We start from the raw sequence: 16,919 nt of genomic DNA on the forward strand, positions 1-16,919 counted from the left end.
ACTGGAATGAGACTCCTCATATTGATGAGACAGCATCTCAAACAGCAAAAGATGAGATTCTCTGTATCGAGTCGAAGCAGCATCTTATATGATAGAATTAAGATATTCCGAACAAGGGAATGATACCTTAATTGAATCTAAGACTCTTCGAGGATACTAGAGCGGTATCTCAAAAGAAAAACTGGAATGAGACTCCTCATATTGATGAGACAGCATCTCAAACAGCAAAAGATGAGATTCTCTGTATCGAGTCGAAGCAGTCTTATATGATAGAATTAAGATATTCCGAACAAGGGAATGATACCTTAATTGAATCTAAGACTCTTCGAGGATACTAGAGCAGTATCTCAAAATAAAAACTGGAATGAGACTCCTCATATTGATGAGACAGCATCTCAAACAGCAAAAGATGAGATTCTCTGTATCGAGTCGAAACAGCATCTTATATGATAGAATTAAGATATTCCGAACAAGGGAATGATACCTTAATTGAATCTAAGACTCTTCGAGGATACTAGAGCAGTATCTCAAAAGAAAAACTGGAATGAGACTCCTCATATTGATGAGACAGCATCTCAAACAGCAAAAGATGAGATTCTCTGTATCGAGTCGAAGCAGCATCTTATATGATAGAATTAAGATATTCCGAACAAGGGAATGATACCTTAATTGAATCTAAGACTCTTCGAGGATACTAGAGCAGCATCTCAAAAGAAAAACTGGAATGAGACTCCTCATATTTATGAGACAGCATCTCAAACAGCAAAAGATGAGATTCTCTGTATCGAGTCGAAGCAGCATCTTATATGATAGAATTAAGATATTCCGAACAAGGGAATGATACCTTAATTGAATCTAAGACTCTTCGAGGATACTAGAGCAGTATCTCAAAAGAAAAACTGGAATGAGACTCCTCATATTGATGAGACAGCATCTCAAACAGCAAAAGATGAGATTCTCTGTATCGAGTCGAAGCAGCATCTTATATGATAGAATTAAGATATTCCGAACAAGGGAATGATACCTTAATTGAATCTAAGACTCTTCGAGGATACTAGAGCAGTATCTCAAAAGAAAAACTGGAATGAGACTCCTCATATTGATGAGACAGCATCTCAAACAGCAAAAGATGAGATTCTCTGTATCGAGTCGAAACAAATCTTATATGATAGAATTAAGATATTCCGAACAAGGGAATGATACCTTAATTGAATCTAAGACTCTTCGAGGATACTAGAGCAGTATCTCATAAGAAAAACTGGAATGAGACTCCTCATATTGATGAGACAGCATCTCAACCAGTAAAGAAAATGAGATTCTTTGTATCGAGTCGAAGCAGCATCTCATATGATAGAATTAAGATATTCCGAACAAGGGAATGATACCTTAATTGAATCTAAGACTCTTCGAGGATACTAGAGCAGTATCTCAAAAGAAAAACTGGAATGAGACTCCTCATATTGATGAGACAGCATCTCAAACAGCAAAAGATGAGATTCTCTGTATCGAGTCGAAGCAGCATCTTATATGATAGAATTAAGATATTCCGAACAAGGGAATGATACCTTAATTGAATCTAAGACTCTTCGAGGATACTAGAGCGGTATCTCAAAAGAAAAACTGGAATGAGACTCCTCATATTGATGAGACAGCATCTCAAACAGCAAAAGATGAGATTCTCTGTATCGAGTCGAAGCAGTCTTATATGATAGAATTAAGATATTCCGAACAAGGGAATGATACCTTAATTGAATCTAAGACTCTTCGAGGATACTAGAGCAGTATCTCAAAATAAAAACTGGAATGAGACTCCTCATATTGATGAGACAGCATCTCAAACAGCAAAAGATGAGATTCTCTGTATCGAGTCGAAACAGCATCTTATATGATAGAATTAAGATATTCCGAACAAGGGAATGATACCTTAATTGAATCTAAGACTCTTCGAGGATACTAGAGCAGTATCTCAAAAGAAAAACTGGAATGAGACTCCTCATATTGATGCGACAGCATCTCAAACAGCAAAAGATGAGATTCTCTGTATCGAGTCGAAGCAGCATCTTATATGATAGAATTAAGATATTCCGAACAAGGGAATGATACCTTAATTGAATCTAAGACTCTTCGAGGATACTAGAGCAGCATCTCAAATAAAAAACTGGAATGAGACTCCTCATATTTATGAGACAGCATCTCAAACAGCAAAAGATGAGATTCTCTGTATCGAGTCGAAGCAGCATCTTATATGATAGAATTAAGATATTCCGAACAAGGGAATGATACCTTAATTGAATCTAAGACTCTTCGAGGATACTAGAGCAGTATCTCAAAAGAAAAACTGGAATGAGACTCCTCATATTGATGAGACAGCATCTCAAACAGCAAAAGATGAGATTCTCTGTATCGAGTCGAAGCAGCATCTTATATGATAGAATTAAGATATTCCGAACAAGGGAATGATACCTTAATTGAATCTAAGACTCTTCGAGGATACTAGAGCAGTATCTCAAAAGAAAAACTGGAATGAGACTCCTCATATTGATGAGACAGCATCTCAAACAGCAAAAGATGAGATTCTCTGTATCGAGTCGAAGCAGCATCTTATATGATAGAATTAAGATATTCCGAACAAGGGAATGATACCTTAATTGAATCTAAGACTCTTCGAGGATACTAGAGCGGTATCTCAAAAGAAAAACTGGAATGAGACTCCTCATATTGATGAGACAGCATCTCAAACAGCAAAAGATGAGATTCTCTGTATCGAGTCGAAGCAGTCTTATATGATAGAATTAAGATATTCCGAACAAGGGAATGATACCTTAATTGAATCTAAGACTCTTCGAGGATACTAGAGCAGTATCTCAAAATAAAAACTGGAATGAGACTCCTCATATTGATGAGACAGCATCTCAAACAGCAAAAGATGAGATTCTCTGTATCGAGTCGAAACAGCATCTTATATGATAGAATTAAGATATTCCGAACAAGGGAATGATACCTTAATTGAATCTAAGACTCTTCGAGGATACTAGAGCAGTATCTCAAAAGAAAAACTGGAATGAGACTCCTCATATTGATGAGACAGCATCTCAAACAGCAAAAGATGAGATTCTCTGTATCGAGTCGAAGCAGCATCTTATATGATAGAATTAAGATATTCCGAATAAGGGAATGATACCTTAATTGAATCTAAGACTCTTCGAGGATACTAGAGCAGCATCTCAAAAGAAAAACTGGAATGAGACTCCTCATATTTATGAGACAGCATCTCAAACAGCAAAAGATGAGATTTTCTGTATCGAGTCGAAGCAGCATCTTATATGATAGAATTAAGATATTCCGAACAAGGGAATGATACCTTAATTGAATCTAAGACTCTTCGAGGATACTAGAGCAGTATCTCATAAGAAAAACTGGAATGAGACTCCTCATATTGATGAGACAGCATCTCAACCAGTAAAGAAAATGAGATTCTCTGTATCGAGTCGAAACAGCATCTTATATGATAGAATTAAGATATTCCGAACAAGGGAATGATACCTTAATTGAATCTAAGACTCTTCGAGGATACTAGAGCAGTATCTCAAAAGAAAAACTGGAATGAGACTCCTCATATTGATGAGACAGCATCTCAAACAGCAAAAGATGAGATTCTCTGTATCGAGTCGAAGCAGCATCTTATATGATAGAATTAAGATATTCCGAACAAGGGAATGATACCTTAATTGAATCTAAGACTCTTCGAGGATACTAGAGCAGTATCTCAAAAGAAAAACTGGAATGAGACTCCTCATATTGATGAGACAGCATCTCAAACAGTAAAGAAAATGAGATTCTTTGTATCGAGTCGAAGCAGCATCTCATATGATAGAATTAAGATATTCCGAACAAGGGAATGATACCTTAATTGAATCTAAGACTCTTCGAGGATACTAGAGCAGTATCTCAAAAGAAAAACTGGAATGAGACTCCTCATATTGATGAGACAGCATCTCAAACAGCAAAAGATGAGATTCTCTGTATCGAGTCGAAGCAGCATCTTATATGATAGAATTAAGATATTCCGAACAAGGGAATGATACCTTAATTGAATCTAAGACTCTTCGAGGATACTAGAGCAGTATCTCAAAAGAAAAACTGGAATGAGACTCCTCATATTGATGAGACAGCATCTCAAACAGCAAAAGATGAGATTCTCTGTATCGAGTCGAAGCAGTCTTATATGATAGAATTAAGATATTCCGAACAAGGGAATGATACCTTAATTGAATCTAAGACTCTTCGAGGATACTAGAGCAGTATCTCAAAATAAAAACTGGAATGAGACTCCTCATATTGATGAGACAGCATCTCAAACAGCAAAAGATGAGATTCTCTGTATCGAGTCGAAACAGCATCTTATATGATAGAATTAAGATATTCCGAACAAGGGAATGATACCTTAATTGAATCTAAGACTCTTCGAGGATACTAGAGCAGTATCTCAAAAGAAAAACTGGAATGAGACTCCTCATATTGATGAGACAGCATCTCAAACAGCAAAAGATGAGATTCTCTGTATCGAGTCGAAGCAGCATCTTATATGATAGAATTAAGATATTCCGAATAAGGGAATGATACCTTAATTGAATCTAAGACTCTTCGAGGATACTAGAGCAGCATCTCAAAAGAAAAACTGGAATGAGACTCCTCATATTTATGAGACAGCATCTCAAACAGCAAAAGATGAGATTCTCTGTATCGAGTCGAAGCAGCATCTTATATGATAGAATTAAGATATTCCGAACAAGGGAATGATACCTTAATTGAATCTAAGACTCTTCGAGGATACTAGAGCAGTATCTCAAAAGAAAAACTGGAATGAGACTCCTCATATTGATGAGACAGCATCTCAAACAGCAAAAGATGAGATTCTCTGTATCGAGTCGAAGCAGCATCTTATATGATAGAATTAAGATATTCCGAACAAGGGAATGATACCTTAATTGAATCTAAGACTCTTCGAGGATACTAGAGCAGTATCTCATAAGAAAAACTGGAATGAGACTCCTCATATTGATGAGACAGCATCTCAAACAGTAAAGAAAATGAGATTCTTTGTATCGAGTCGAAGCAGCATCTCATATGATAGAATTAAGATATTCCGAACAAGGGAATGATACCTTAATTGAATCTAAGACTCTTCGAGGATACTAGAGCAGTATCTCAAAAGAAAAACTGGAATGAGACTCCTCATATTGATGAGACAGCATCTCAAACAGCAAAAGATGAGATTCTCTGTATCGAGTCGAAGCAGCATCTTATATGATAGAATTAAGATATTCCGAACAAGGGAATGATACCTTAATTGAATCTAAGACTCTTCGAGGATACTAGAGCAGTATCTCAAAAGAAAAACTGGAATGAGACTCCTCATATTGATGAGACAGCATCTCAAACAGCAAAAGATGAGATTCTCTGTATCGAGTCGAAGCAGTCTTATATGATAGAATTAAGATATTCCGAACAAGGGAATGATACCTTAATTGAATCTAAGACTCTTCGAGGATACTAGAGCAGTATCTCAAAAGAAAAACTGGAATGAGACTCCTCATATTGATGAGACAGCATCTCAAACAGCAAAAGATGAGATTCTCTGTATCGAGTCGAAACAGCATCTTATATGATAGAATTAAGATATTCCGAACAAGGGAATGATACCTTAATTGAATCTAAGACTCTTCGAGGATACTAGAGCAGTATCTCAAAAGAAAAACTGGAATGAGACTCCTCATATTGATGAGACAGCATCTCAAACAGCAAAAGATGAGATTCTCTGTATCGAGTCGAAGCAGCATCTTATATGATAGAATTAAGATATTCCGAATAAGGGAATGATACCTTAATTGAATCTAAGACTCTTCGAGGATACTAGAGCAGCATCTCAAAAGAAAAACTGGAATGAGACTCCTCATATTTATGAGACAGCATCTCAAACAGCAAAAGATGAGATTCTCTGTATCGAGTCGAAGCAGCATCTTATATGATAGAATTAAGATATTCCGAACAAGGGAATGATACCTTAATTGAATCTAAGACTCTTCGAGGATACTAGAGCAGTATCTCAAAAGAAAAACTGGAATGAGACTCCTCATATTGATGAGACAGCATCTCAAACAGCAAAAGATGAGATTCTCTGTATCGAGTCGAAGCAGCATCTTATATGATAGAATTAAGATATTCCGAACAAGGGAATGATACCTTAATTGAATCTAAGACTCTTCGAGGATACTAGAGCAGTATCTCATAAGAAAAACTGGAATGAGACTCCTCATATTGATGAGACAGCATCTCAAACAGCAAAAGATGAGATTCTCTATATCGAGTTGAAACAAAATCTTATATGATAGAATTAAGATATTCCGAACAAGGGAATGATACCTTAATTGAATCTAAGACTCTTCGAGGATACTAGAGCAGTATCTCATAAGAAAAACTTGAATGAGACTCCTCATATTGATGAGACAGCATCTCAACCAGTAAAGAAAATGAGATTCTTTGTATCGAGTCGAAGCAGCATCTCATATGATAGAATTAAGATATTCCGAACAAGGGAATGATACCTTAATTGAATCTAAGACTCTTCGAGGATACTAGAGCAGTATCTCAAAAGAAAAACTGGAATGAGACTCCTCATATTGATGAGACAGCATCTCAAACAGCAAAAGATGAGATTCTCTGTATCGAGTCGAAGCAGCATCTTATATGATAGAATTAAGATATTCCGAACAAGGGAATGATACCTTAATTGAATCTAAGACTCTTCGAGGATACTAGAGCGGTATCTCAAAAGAAAAACTGGAATGAGACTCCTCATATTGATGAGACAGCATCTCAAACAGCAAAAGATGAGATTCTCTGTATCGAGTCGAAGCAGTCTTATATGATAGAATTAAGATATTCCGAACAAGGGAATGATACCTTAATTGAATCTAAGACTCTTCGAGGATACTAGAGCAGTATCTCAAAATAAAAACTGGAATGAGACTCCTCATATTGATGAGACAGCATCTCAAACAGCAAAAGATGAGATTCTCTGTATCGAGTCGAAACAGCATCTTATATGATAGAATTAAGATATTCCGAACAAGGGAATGATACCTTAATTGAATCTAAGACTCTTCGAGGATACTAGAGCAGTATCTCAAAAGAAAAACTGGAATGAGACTCCTCATATTGATGCGACAGCATCTCAAACAGCAAAAGATGAGATTCTCTGTATCGAGTCGAAGCAGCATCTTATATGATAGAATTAAGATATTCCGAATAAGGGAATGATACCTTAATTGAATCTAAGACTCTTCGAGGATACTAGAGCAGCATCTCAAAAGAAAAACTGGAATGAGACTCCTCATATTTATGAGACAGCATCTCAAACAGCAAAAGATGAGATTCTGTGTATCGAGTCGAAGCAGCATCTTATATGATAGAATTAAGATATTCCGAACAAGGGAATGATACCTTAATTGAATCTAAGACTCTTCTAGGATACTAGAGCAGTATCTCAAAAGAAAAACTGGAATGAGACTCCTCATATTGATGAGACAGCATCTCAAACAGCAAAAGATGAGATTCTCTGTATCGAGTCGAAGCAGCATCTTATATGATAGAATTAAGATATTCCGAACAAGGGAATGATACCTTAATTGAATCTAAGACTCTTCGAGGATACTAGAGCAGTATCTCAAAAGAAAAACTGGAATGAGACTCCTCATATTTATGAGACAGCATCTCAAACAGCAAAAGATGAGATTCTCTGTATCGAGTCGAAGCAGCATCTTATATGATAGAATTAAGATATTCCGAACAAGGGAATGATACCTTAATTGAATCTAAGACTCTTCGAGGATACTAGAGCGGTATCTCAAAAGAAAAACTGGAATGAGACTCCTCATATTGATGAGACAGCATCTCAAACAGCAAAAGATGAGATTCTCTGTATCGAGTCGAAGCAGTCTTATATGATAGAATTAAGATATTCCGAACAAGGGAATGATACCTTAATTGAATCTAAGACTCTTTGAGGATACTAGAGCAGTATCTCAAAATAAAAACTGGAATGAGACTCCTCATATTGATGAGACAGCATCTCAAACAGCAAAAGATGAGATTCTCTGTATCGAGTCGAAACAGCATCTTATATGATAGAATTAAGATATTCCGAACAAGGGAATGATACCTTAATTGAATCTAAGACTCTTCGAGGATACTAGAGCAGTATCTCAAAAGAAAAACTGGAATGAGACTCCTCATATTGATGAGACAGCATCTCAAACAGCAAAAGATGCGATTCTCTGTATCGAGTCGAAGCAGCATCTTATATGATAGAATTAAGATATTCCGAATAAGGGAATGATACCTTAATTGAATCTAAGACTCTTCGAGGATACTAGAGCAGCATCTCAAAATAAAAACTAGAATGAGACTCCTCATATTTATGAGACAGCATCTCAAACAGCAAAAGATGAGATTCTCTGTATCGAGTCGAAGCAGCATCTTATATGATAGAATTAAGATATTCCGAACAAGGGAATGATACCTTAATTGAATCTAAGACTCTTCGAGGATACTAGAGCAGTATCTCAAAAGAAAAACTGGAATGAGACTCCTCATATTGATGAGACAGCATCTCAAACAGCAAAAGATGAGATTCTCTGTATCGAGTCGAAGCAGCATCTTATATGATAGAATTAAGATATTCCGAACAAGGGAATGATACCTTAATTGAATCTAAGACTCTTCGAGGATACTAGAGCGGTATCTCAAAAGAAAAACTGGAATGAGACTCCTCATATTGATGAGACAGCATCTCAAACAGCAAAAGATGAGATTCTCTGTATCGAGTCGAAGCAGTCTTATATGATAGAATTAAGATATTCCGAACAAGGGAATGATACCTTAATTGAATCTAAGACTCTTTGAGGATACTAGAGCAGTATCTCAAAATAAAAACTGGAATGAGACTCCTCATATTGATGAGACAGCATCTCAAACAGCAAAAGATGAGATTCTCTGTATCGAGTCGAAACAGCATCTTATATGATAGAATTAAGATATTCCGAACAAGGGAATGATACCTTAATTGAATCTAAGACTCTTCGAGGATACTAGAGCAGTATCTCAAAAGAAAAACTGGAATGAGACTCCTCATATTGATGAGACAGCATCTCAAACAGCAAAAGATGCGATTCTCTGTATCGAGTCGAAGCAGCATCTTATATGATAGAATTAAGATATTCCGAATAAGGGAATGATACCTTAATTGAATCTAAGACTCTTCGAGGATACTAGAGCAGCATCTCAAAATAAAAACTAGAATGAGACTCCTCATATTTATGAGACAGCATCTCAAACAGCAAAAGATGAGATTCTCTGTATCGAGTCGAAGCAGCATCTTATATGATAGAATTAAGATATTCCGAACAAGGGAATGATACCTTAATTGAATCTAAGACTCTTCGAGGATACTAGAGCAGTATCTCAAAAGAAAAACTGGAATGAGACTCCTCATATTGATGAGACAGCATCTCAAACAGCAAAAGATGAGATTCTCTGTATCGAGTCGAAGCAGCATCTTATATGATAGAATTAAGATATTCCGAACAAGGGAATGATACCTTAATTGAATCTAAGACTCTTCGAGGATACTAGAGCAGTATCTCAAAAGAAAAACTGGAATGAGACTCCTCATATTGATGAGACAGCATCTCAAACAGCAAAAGATGAGATTCTCTGTATCGAGTCGAAGCAGCATCTTATATGATAGAATTAAGATATTCCGAACAAGGGAATGATACCTTAATTGAATCTAAGACTCTTCGAGGATACTAGAGCGGTATCTCAAAAGAAAAACTGGAATGAGACTCCTCATATTGATGAGACAGCATCTCAAACAGCAAAAGATGAGATTCTCTGTATCGAGTCGAAGCAGTCTTATATGATAGAATTAAGATATTCCGAACAAGGGAATGATACCTTAATTGAATCTAAGACTCTTCGAGGATACTAGAGCAGTATCTCAAAATAAAAACTGGAATGAGACTCCTCATATTGATGAGACAGCATCTCAAACAGCAAAAGATGAGATTCTCTGTATCGAGTCGAAATAGCATCTTATATGATAGAATTAAGATATTCCGAACAAGGGAATGATACCTTAATTGAATCTAAGACTCTTCGAGGATACTAGAGCAGTATCTCAAAAGAAAAACTGGAATGAGACTCCTCATATTGATGCGACAGCATCTCAAACAGCAAAAGATGAGATTCTCTGTATCGAGTCGAAGCAGCATCTTATATGATAGAATTAAGATATTCCGAATAAGGGAATGATACCTTAATTGAATCTAAGACTCTTCGAGGATACTAGAGCAGCATCTCAAAAGAAAAACTGGAATGAGACTCCTCATATTTATGAGACAGCATCTCAAACAGCAAAAGATGAGATTCTGTGTATCGAGTCGAAGCAGCATCTTATATGATAGAATTAAGATATTCCGAACAAGGGAATGATACCTTAATTGAATCTAAGACTCTTCTAGGATACTAGAGCAGTATCTCAAAAGAAAAACTGGAATGAGACTCCTCATATTGATGAGACAGCATCTCAAACAGCAAAAGATGAGATTCTCTGTATCGAGTCGAAGCAGCATCTTATATGATAGAATTAAGATATTCCGAACAAGGGAATGATACCTTAATTGAATCTAAGACTCTTCGAGGATACTAGAGCAGTATCTCAAAAGAAAAACTGGAATGAGACTCCTCATATTTATGAGACAGCATCTCAAACAGCAAAAGATGAGATTCTCTGTATCGAGTCGAAGCAGCATCTTATATGATAGAATTAAGATATTCCGAACAAGGGAATGATACCTTAATTGAATCTAAGACTCTTCGAGGATACTAGAGCGGTATCTCAAAAGAAAAACTGGAATGAGACTCCTCATATTGATGAGACAGCATCTCAAACAGCAAAAGATGAGATTCTCTGTATCGAGTCGAAGCAGTCTTATATGATAGAATTAAGATATTCCGAACAAGGGAATGATACCTTAATTGAATCTAAGACTCTTTGAGGATACTAGAGCAGTATCTCAAAATAAAAACTGGAATGAGACTCCTCATATTGATGAGACAGCATCTCAAACAGCAAAAGATGAGATTCTCTGTATCGAGTCGAAACAGCATCTTATATGATAGAATTAAGATATTCCGAACAAGGGAATGATACCTTAATTGAATCTAAGACTCTTCGAGGATACTAGAGCAGTATCTCAAAAGAAAAACTGGAATGAGACTCCTCATATTGATGAGACAGCATCTCAAACAGCAAAAGATGCGATTCTCTGTATCGAGTCGAAGCAGCATCTTATATGATAGAATTAAGATATTCCGAATAAGGGAATGATACCTTAATTGAATCTAAGACTCTTCGAGGATACTAGAGCAGCATCTCAAAAGAAAAACTCGAATGAGACTCCTCATATTTATGAGACAGCATCTCAAACAGCAAAAGATGAGATTCTCTGTATCGAGTCGAAGCAGCATCTTATATGATAGAATTAAGATATTCCGAACAAGGGAATGATACCTTAATTGAATCTAAGACTCTTCGAGGATACTAGAGCAGTATCTCAAAAGAAAAACTGGAATGAGACTCCTCATATTGATGAGACAGCATCTCAAACAGCAAAAGATGAGATTCTCTGTATCGAGTCGAAGCAGCATCTTATATGATAGAATTAAGATATTCCGAACAAGGGAATGATACCTTAATTGAATCTAAGACTCTTCGAGGATACTAGAGCAGTATCTCATAAGAAAAACTGGAATGAGACTCCTCATATTGATGAGACAGCATCTCAAACAGCAAAAGATGAGATTCTCTATATCGAGTTGAAACAAAATCTTATATGATAGAATTAAGATATTCCGAACAAGGGAATGATACCTTAATTGAATCTAAGACTCTTCGAGGATACTAGAGCAGTATCTCAAAAGAAAAACTGGAATGAGACTCCTCATATTGATGAGACAGCATCTCAAACAGCAAAAGATGAGATTCTCTGTATCGAGTCGAAGCAGCATCTTATATGATAGAATTAAGATATTCCGAATAAGGGAATGATACCTTAATTGAATCTAAGACTCTTCGAGGATACTAGAGCAGCATCTCAAAAGAAAAACTAGAATGAGACTCCTCATATTGATGAGACAGCATCTCAAACAGCAAAGGGGTAATGAACGTAGTCTTCTCCATGTCCTCGGGATCCATTTTAATTTGGTTGTATCCAGAGAAGCCATCCATAAAGGAAAATACAGAGAACTGGGCTGTGTTATCTACCAATACATCGATGTGAGGTAACGGGAAATCGTCTTTGGGACTAGCTCTATTCAAGTCTCGGTAATCTACGCACATACGAACCTTCCCATCTTTCTTTGGTACCGGTACAATGTTGGCAACCCATTGTGGGTACTTAGCGACTTCCAGGAAACCAGCGTCAAACTGCTTTCTCACCTCTTCTCTGATCTTGAGAGCCATATCCGGTCGAGTTCTTCTTAGCTTCTGTTTGACGGCAGAGCATTCTTCTTTAAGGGGAAGCTTGTGGGTCACTATATCAGTGTCTAATCCGGGCATATCTTGGTATGACCATGCAAACACATCAGCATATTCGTGGATGAGCTCTACCAATCTAGTCTTCACTGCATCTTGAAGTGCGGCGCCTACCCTTACTTCTCTTTTGTCTTCTTCTGATCCCAGGTTGATAACTTCGACGTCCTCCTGGTGTGGTTAAATGACCTTCTCCTCTTGTCTGATTAATCTGGCCAACTCTTCAGGGAGTTCGCAATCTTCCCCCATTTCATCTTCAGCTTGGTAGATTGGACAACCAAAGTCATGCCAGACCCTAGCAGTGTCGTTATCAATGGTCTCGGTGGTGTCTCTGCATGTTATGATTTATGCAGTTTATTTAGAAAGTGCGTGCATTAAAATTGATGCCATTTTTTGTAACAGAAAAACGAAAGGAAAGGAACAAAAAATTGAATGCAAATCTCCATTTATTATTGATACAAAAACTCTTAAAAAAAGATAAAGGAGGCCCTACAACACGCCACTGTGCCTTGGGAAGAGCACAGGGTTTTGTCTAAAATAATAAAATTACTTTTGAAAAAATTGAGGGACTTCCACAGCCTTCCAGTTTGTCAGCTCTTCATTAGGCGCGGCCTGTCGTATCCAGCTAGACACCCCCTCCTTGTGATCTTCAACATTGATCATTGCCACCTGATTGCCAAAAATGTGGCCAGCACTAGTGAACATCTCCTCTACAGGAGGAATCTTCTCTTTATCATGTTGGTTACCGGCTTCAATTGACGATGGGTCATACCCTAACCCAAACTTGTCTCGCTTCTGGTTCACTTCCACCACTTTGCCCCAGTCTTGAGCACTTTCGCTTTCCATCACAGCCTTAGCTCCTTGCCACGAGGCCATGGACGGTCCTGACTTCGGAGTCTCCAATGTCTGTTGGACAGCCATCATATTTACCACTTCCAAGGACTGGAATGGTGTCTCGGTTATCTCGCCATCCACCTCGATATATCGGAAAGATGTTAAGTGGCTAACCAAGATATCCTCCTCCCCTCCAATCACAATCATCTTGTCATTGGTAATGAATTTTAGCTTTTGGTTTAAAGTGGAGGTGACGGCACCTGTAAAGTGGATCCATGGTCTTCCAAGTAGGCAACTATAACCGGGATGTATGTCCAAAACCTGGAATGTGATATTGAAGAAAGTTGGGCCTATTTTGATTGGTAGGTCAACCTCTCCTATCACTGCTCGTCTTGAGCCATCGAATGCTTTTACAATTAGGGTACTGGGCTTCATATTCATCCCCTCCATCGGCAGCTTTATCAAAGTGGTTTTTGGCATGACATTCAGTGAGGAACCCGTGTCTACTAATACCCTTGATAGTATAGTGTCTATGCATTTCAAGGAGATATGTAGGGCCTTGTTATGGTTCTTTCCCTCAACTGGCAGTTCATCATCGTTAAACCCCAAAAAATTTCCAGTGGTTACACACGCTATCACATCATCAAACTGTTCTATCGTTATGTCTTTCGTGATATGTGCTGCACTTAACACTTTCAATAACGAATTCCTGTGTGCTTCTGAGTTGAGCAACAGAGATAACATGGAGATTTTTGAAGGTGTTTGATTCAGTTGGTCCACCACTTTATAATCACTTTTCTTGATTATCCTTAGAAATTCCTCAGCCTCATCACGAGTGACCGGAGCTTTAGGCGACAGATGCATTTCTTGCATTTCTCGACTAGGGACAGGGATTTGGACAGGAGTAGAAACTTCTTTCCCTTTGGCTTTTGTAGAAGCATCAACAGCCCTTGGCGCGAACACTCGGCCACTGCGCGTCATTCCGGCTGGCCCCACAATTGAGGTAACGTTTGGTTCATTGATTACTACGGGTCGGTCTTCCTGCCCTTGCTTAAAAGCTCTGGGCTGATATATCCACGGTACCGCCTTCTCATCCTCATATGCGAACGGTGTTGGAAACTCTATCACCAATGGGTTTATGGGGATTTCCACATTAACCTCATCAAAAGGGATGTCCACGTTAACCTCATCAAAAGGGATGTCCACGTTAACCTCATCATAGAGGATGTCCACCACGACGGCTATCTCCTCCTCTCCCTTGTTCTTAACACGGCGATTTATCTGTAATTCGCCTTGATCCAGCATTTGTTGTATAAAATTCCTCAACCCTTTATCATTCTCATTATTGACTAGCTCCTCTGGGACTAGACCACTTTTTAGCAGTTGTGCCCCTATCATGGTGATAGGGGTTTGAATCTCTTCAACCTTAAGAATCAGTTCTCCCTGATCACTCTCCTCAATGGCACTGACGGAAGCATCTCCATGTGTTGGCATGGGATTAGTGTTCACGTTCGGGCGTCTTGGAGTGAAAGTAACAACTTTTGCTTCAATCAGGTCTTGTACCCTATTTTGGAATGCAAAACAATTCTCCAGAGTATGGTCGGGCGCTCCCATGTGAAATTCACAATGGGCGTTAGCATCATATCCTGGTGGATATGGAAAAACAGCCGGTTTCAGCTCCCTCAATGTCAGAAGGCCCTCCTTTTGCAAATATGGGAATATTTGGCTATAAGGTACTGGTAGAGGGTCAAGTTGCCTTCTTGGAGGCCTTGGCTTGAATTGTCTTGGTGGTGCTGTATTCTGTTGTTGACGAGGTTGTTGATGATGTGGTTGATACATTGGTTGTTGTTGTATGGGTTGTTGATAGGGTATGGGTACCACGGCAGCGACTTGGCCATATGAAGCCTGTTGCTTCCCCTTATAGCCTCTAGATACAGCGTTTGTTTCACCCTCTCTTTTCTTCTGAAAGCCTCCAGAATACTTTTTCGGTCCGCTAGAGGTTGCCACGGCTCCTGAAATCTTTCCATCCCTCAGACCCTTTTCTATGCGGTCTCCGATTGTGACCAGATGTGCAAAATCGGATGTTGCGCTGCTCACTAATCTATCAAAAAATGGGTCCTTCAACGTGTCCACAAATATTCCAGTCATTTCCTTTTCAGACAATGGTGGCTCTACTTGAGCAGCCAACTCTCTCCATCGTTGGGCGTATTCTTTAAAGGACTCCTTTTCTTTCATTGCCATCCCTTGCAACTGCATTCGGTCGGGTGCCATATCCAAATTATATTTGTACTGACGGAGAAATGCGTCAGCCAAATCTTCCCAACTTTGAATCCGCCCTTGCTCTAAGCTCATGTACCATCTTAGAGACGCTCCACTCAAACTATCTTGGAAACAGTGTATGAGCAATTTGTCGTTTTCGGTATGAGCAGCCATTTTCCTGAAATACATCACTAGGTGACTTCTTGGGCAAGTCTGGCCTTTGTATTTCTCGAAATCAGGAGTTTTAAATTTAGCCGGAATGACCAAATTTGATACCAAGCGCATGTTCATGGCAGAGGCACCGAAGATATTATTCCCTTCGATGGCTTTGATCTTCTTCTCCAAGGCACGAAGCCTATCTGCAGCAGGGTCAGGAAGTATCTTTGGCTTCGGATGATCAGGCACATAGAAAGCTTCGTATGGGTCATCTCCCATTTCGGACCCATAATGAGCAGGCGCCTCAGAAGGCTCTACACGATCCCCCTCTCCTTTGCTTCCTACTGGTATATGAACCAGACTCTTCTTGGCATGGACGAAGCTCTCATCTTGGTGGACCAAACTTGATGGGTTATCATTCCTTCTAGCCTCATCTTCTGCGTCTGCAACCCTCTCTCTCTGGGAGATGGCGAGCATTGTTTCCAGCAGTTGATCCATCTTCTCTTGGATCGTATTGATGTCTGACCTCATGGTAGCTTGGTTAGCCTCCACTTGCTCTAACGTCATCTTGTAGTTGCTTCGCGTCTCGTACCGGTGTTGATTAGTCAGCGTTACTGGATAGAGGGCAAAAGGTTGGGTAAGTTTTTTTGTTTTTATGAAGCGTGATGCATGAGGATGCGAATGTTTATGCATATTTTATTTTCAGGGAATTTTCATCACGGTTGTAGTTATATTAAGCATTCAAAGAAAACATAAAGTCAGGAAATAAAAATGAGGATCATCCTCCTCCATTCAAATGTTTAAAGTACGGAGTACAAAGGCATAACCGCCCAAATCGATACAGCTCAAATACTAAACTGAATATAAGAAAAACAAAAGAATCACACAGCAGTCTTTCGAGTTATGAGTTCTTCTAATTCAAGCTTGAACCTCTTCACCATCCCTTCACACATCATAACAAAATGGATTACAGCGGGATGTGTGCCATGTTGGTCCAATCCTTCCACTGCCTCTC

The 16,919-nt window shown here is 38.5% G+C and overlaps 1 protein-coding gene across 1 annotated transcript in view; it reads right to left on the minus strand.

Annotated features, from left to right (window-relative positions):
• The window catches only part of LOC127094735 (uncharacterized), a 38,842-nt gene extending 22,371 nt beyond the window's left edge, over positions 1 to 16,471 (minus strand). The window contains exons 1-2 of the mRNA XM_051033527.1: positions 15,784 to 16,471; positions 13,226 to 15,585 (exon numbers count right to left, since the gene is read on the minus strand). Of these exons, the coding sequence (XP_050889484.1) occupies positions 13,226 to 15,585; positions 15,784 to 16,471 (3,048 nt within the window). The remainder of the gene's footprint in view (positions 1 to 13,225; positions 15,586 to 15,783) is intronic.
• Between the last annotated feature and the right edge of the window lie 448 nt (positions 16,472 to 16,919).

Source organism: Lathyrus oleraceus, chromosome 6, assembly GCF_024323335.1.
Source record: "Lathyrus oleraceus cultivar Zhongwan6 chromosome 6, CAAS_Psat_ZW6_1.0, whole genome shotgun sequence".
Lineage (NCBI taxonomy): Eukaryota > Viridiplantae > Streptophyta > Magnoliopsida > Fabales > Fabaceae > Lathyrus > Lathyrus oleraceus.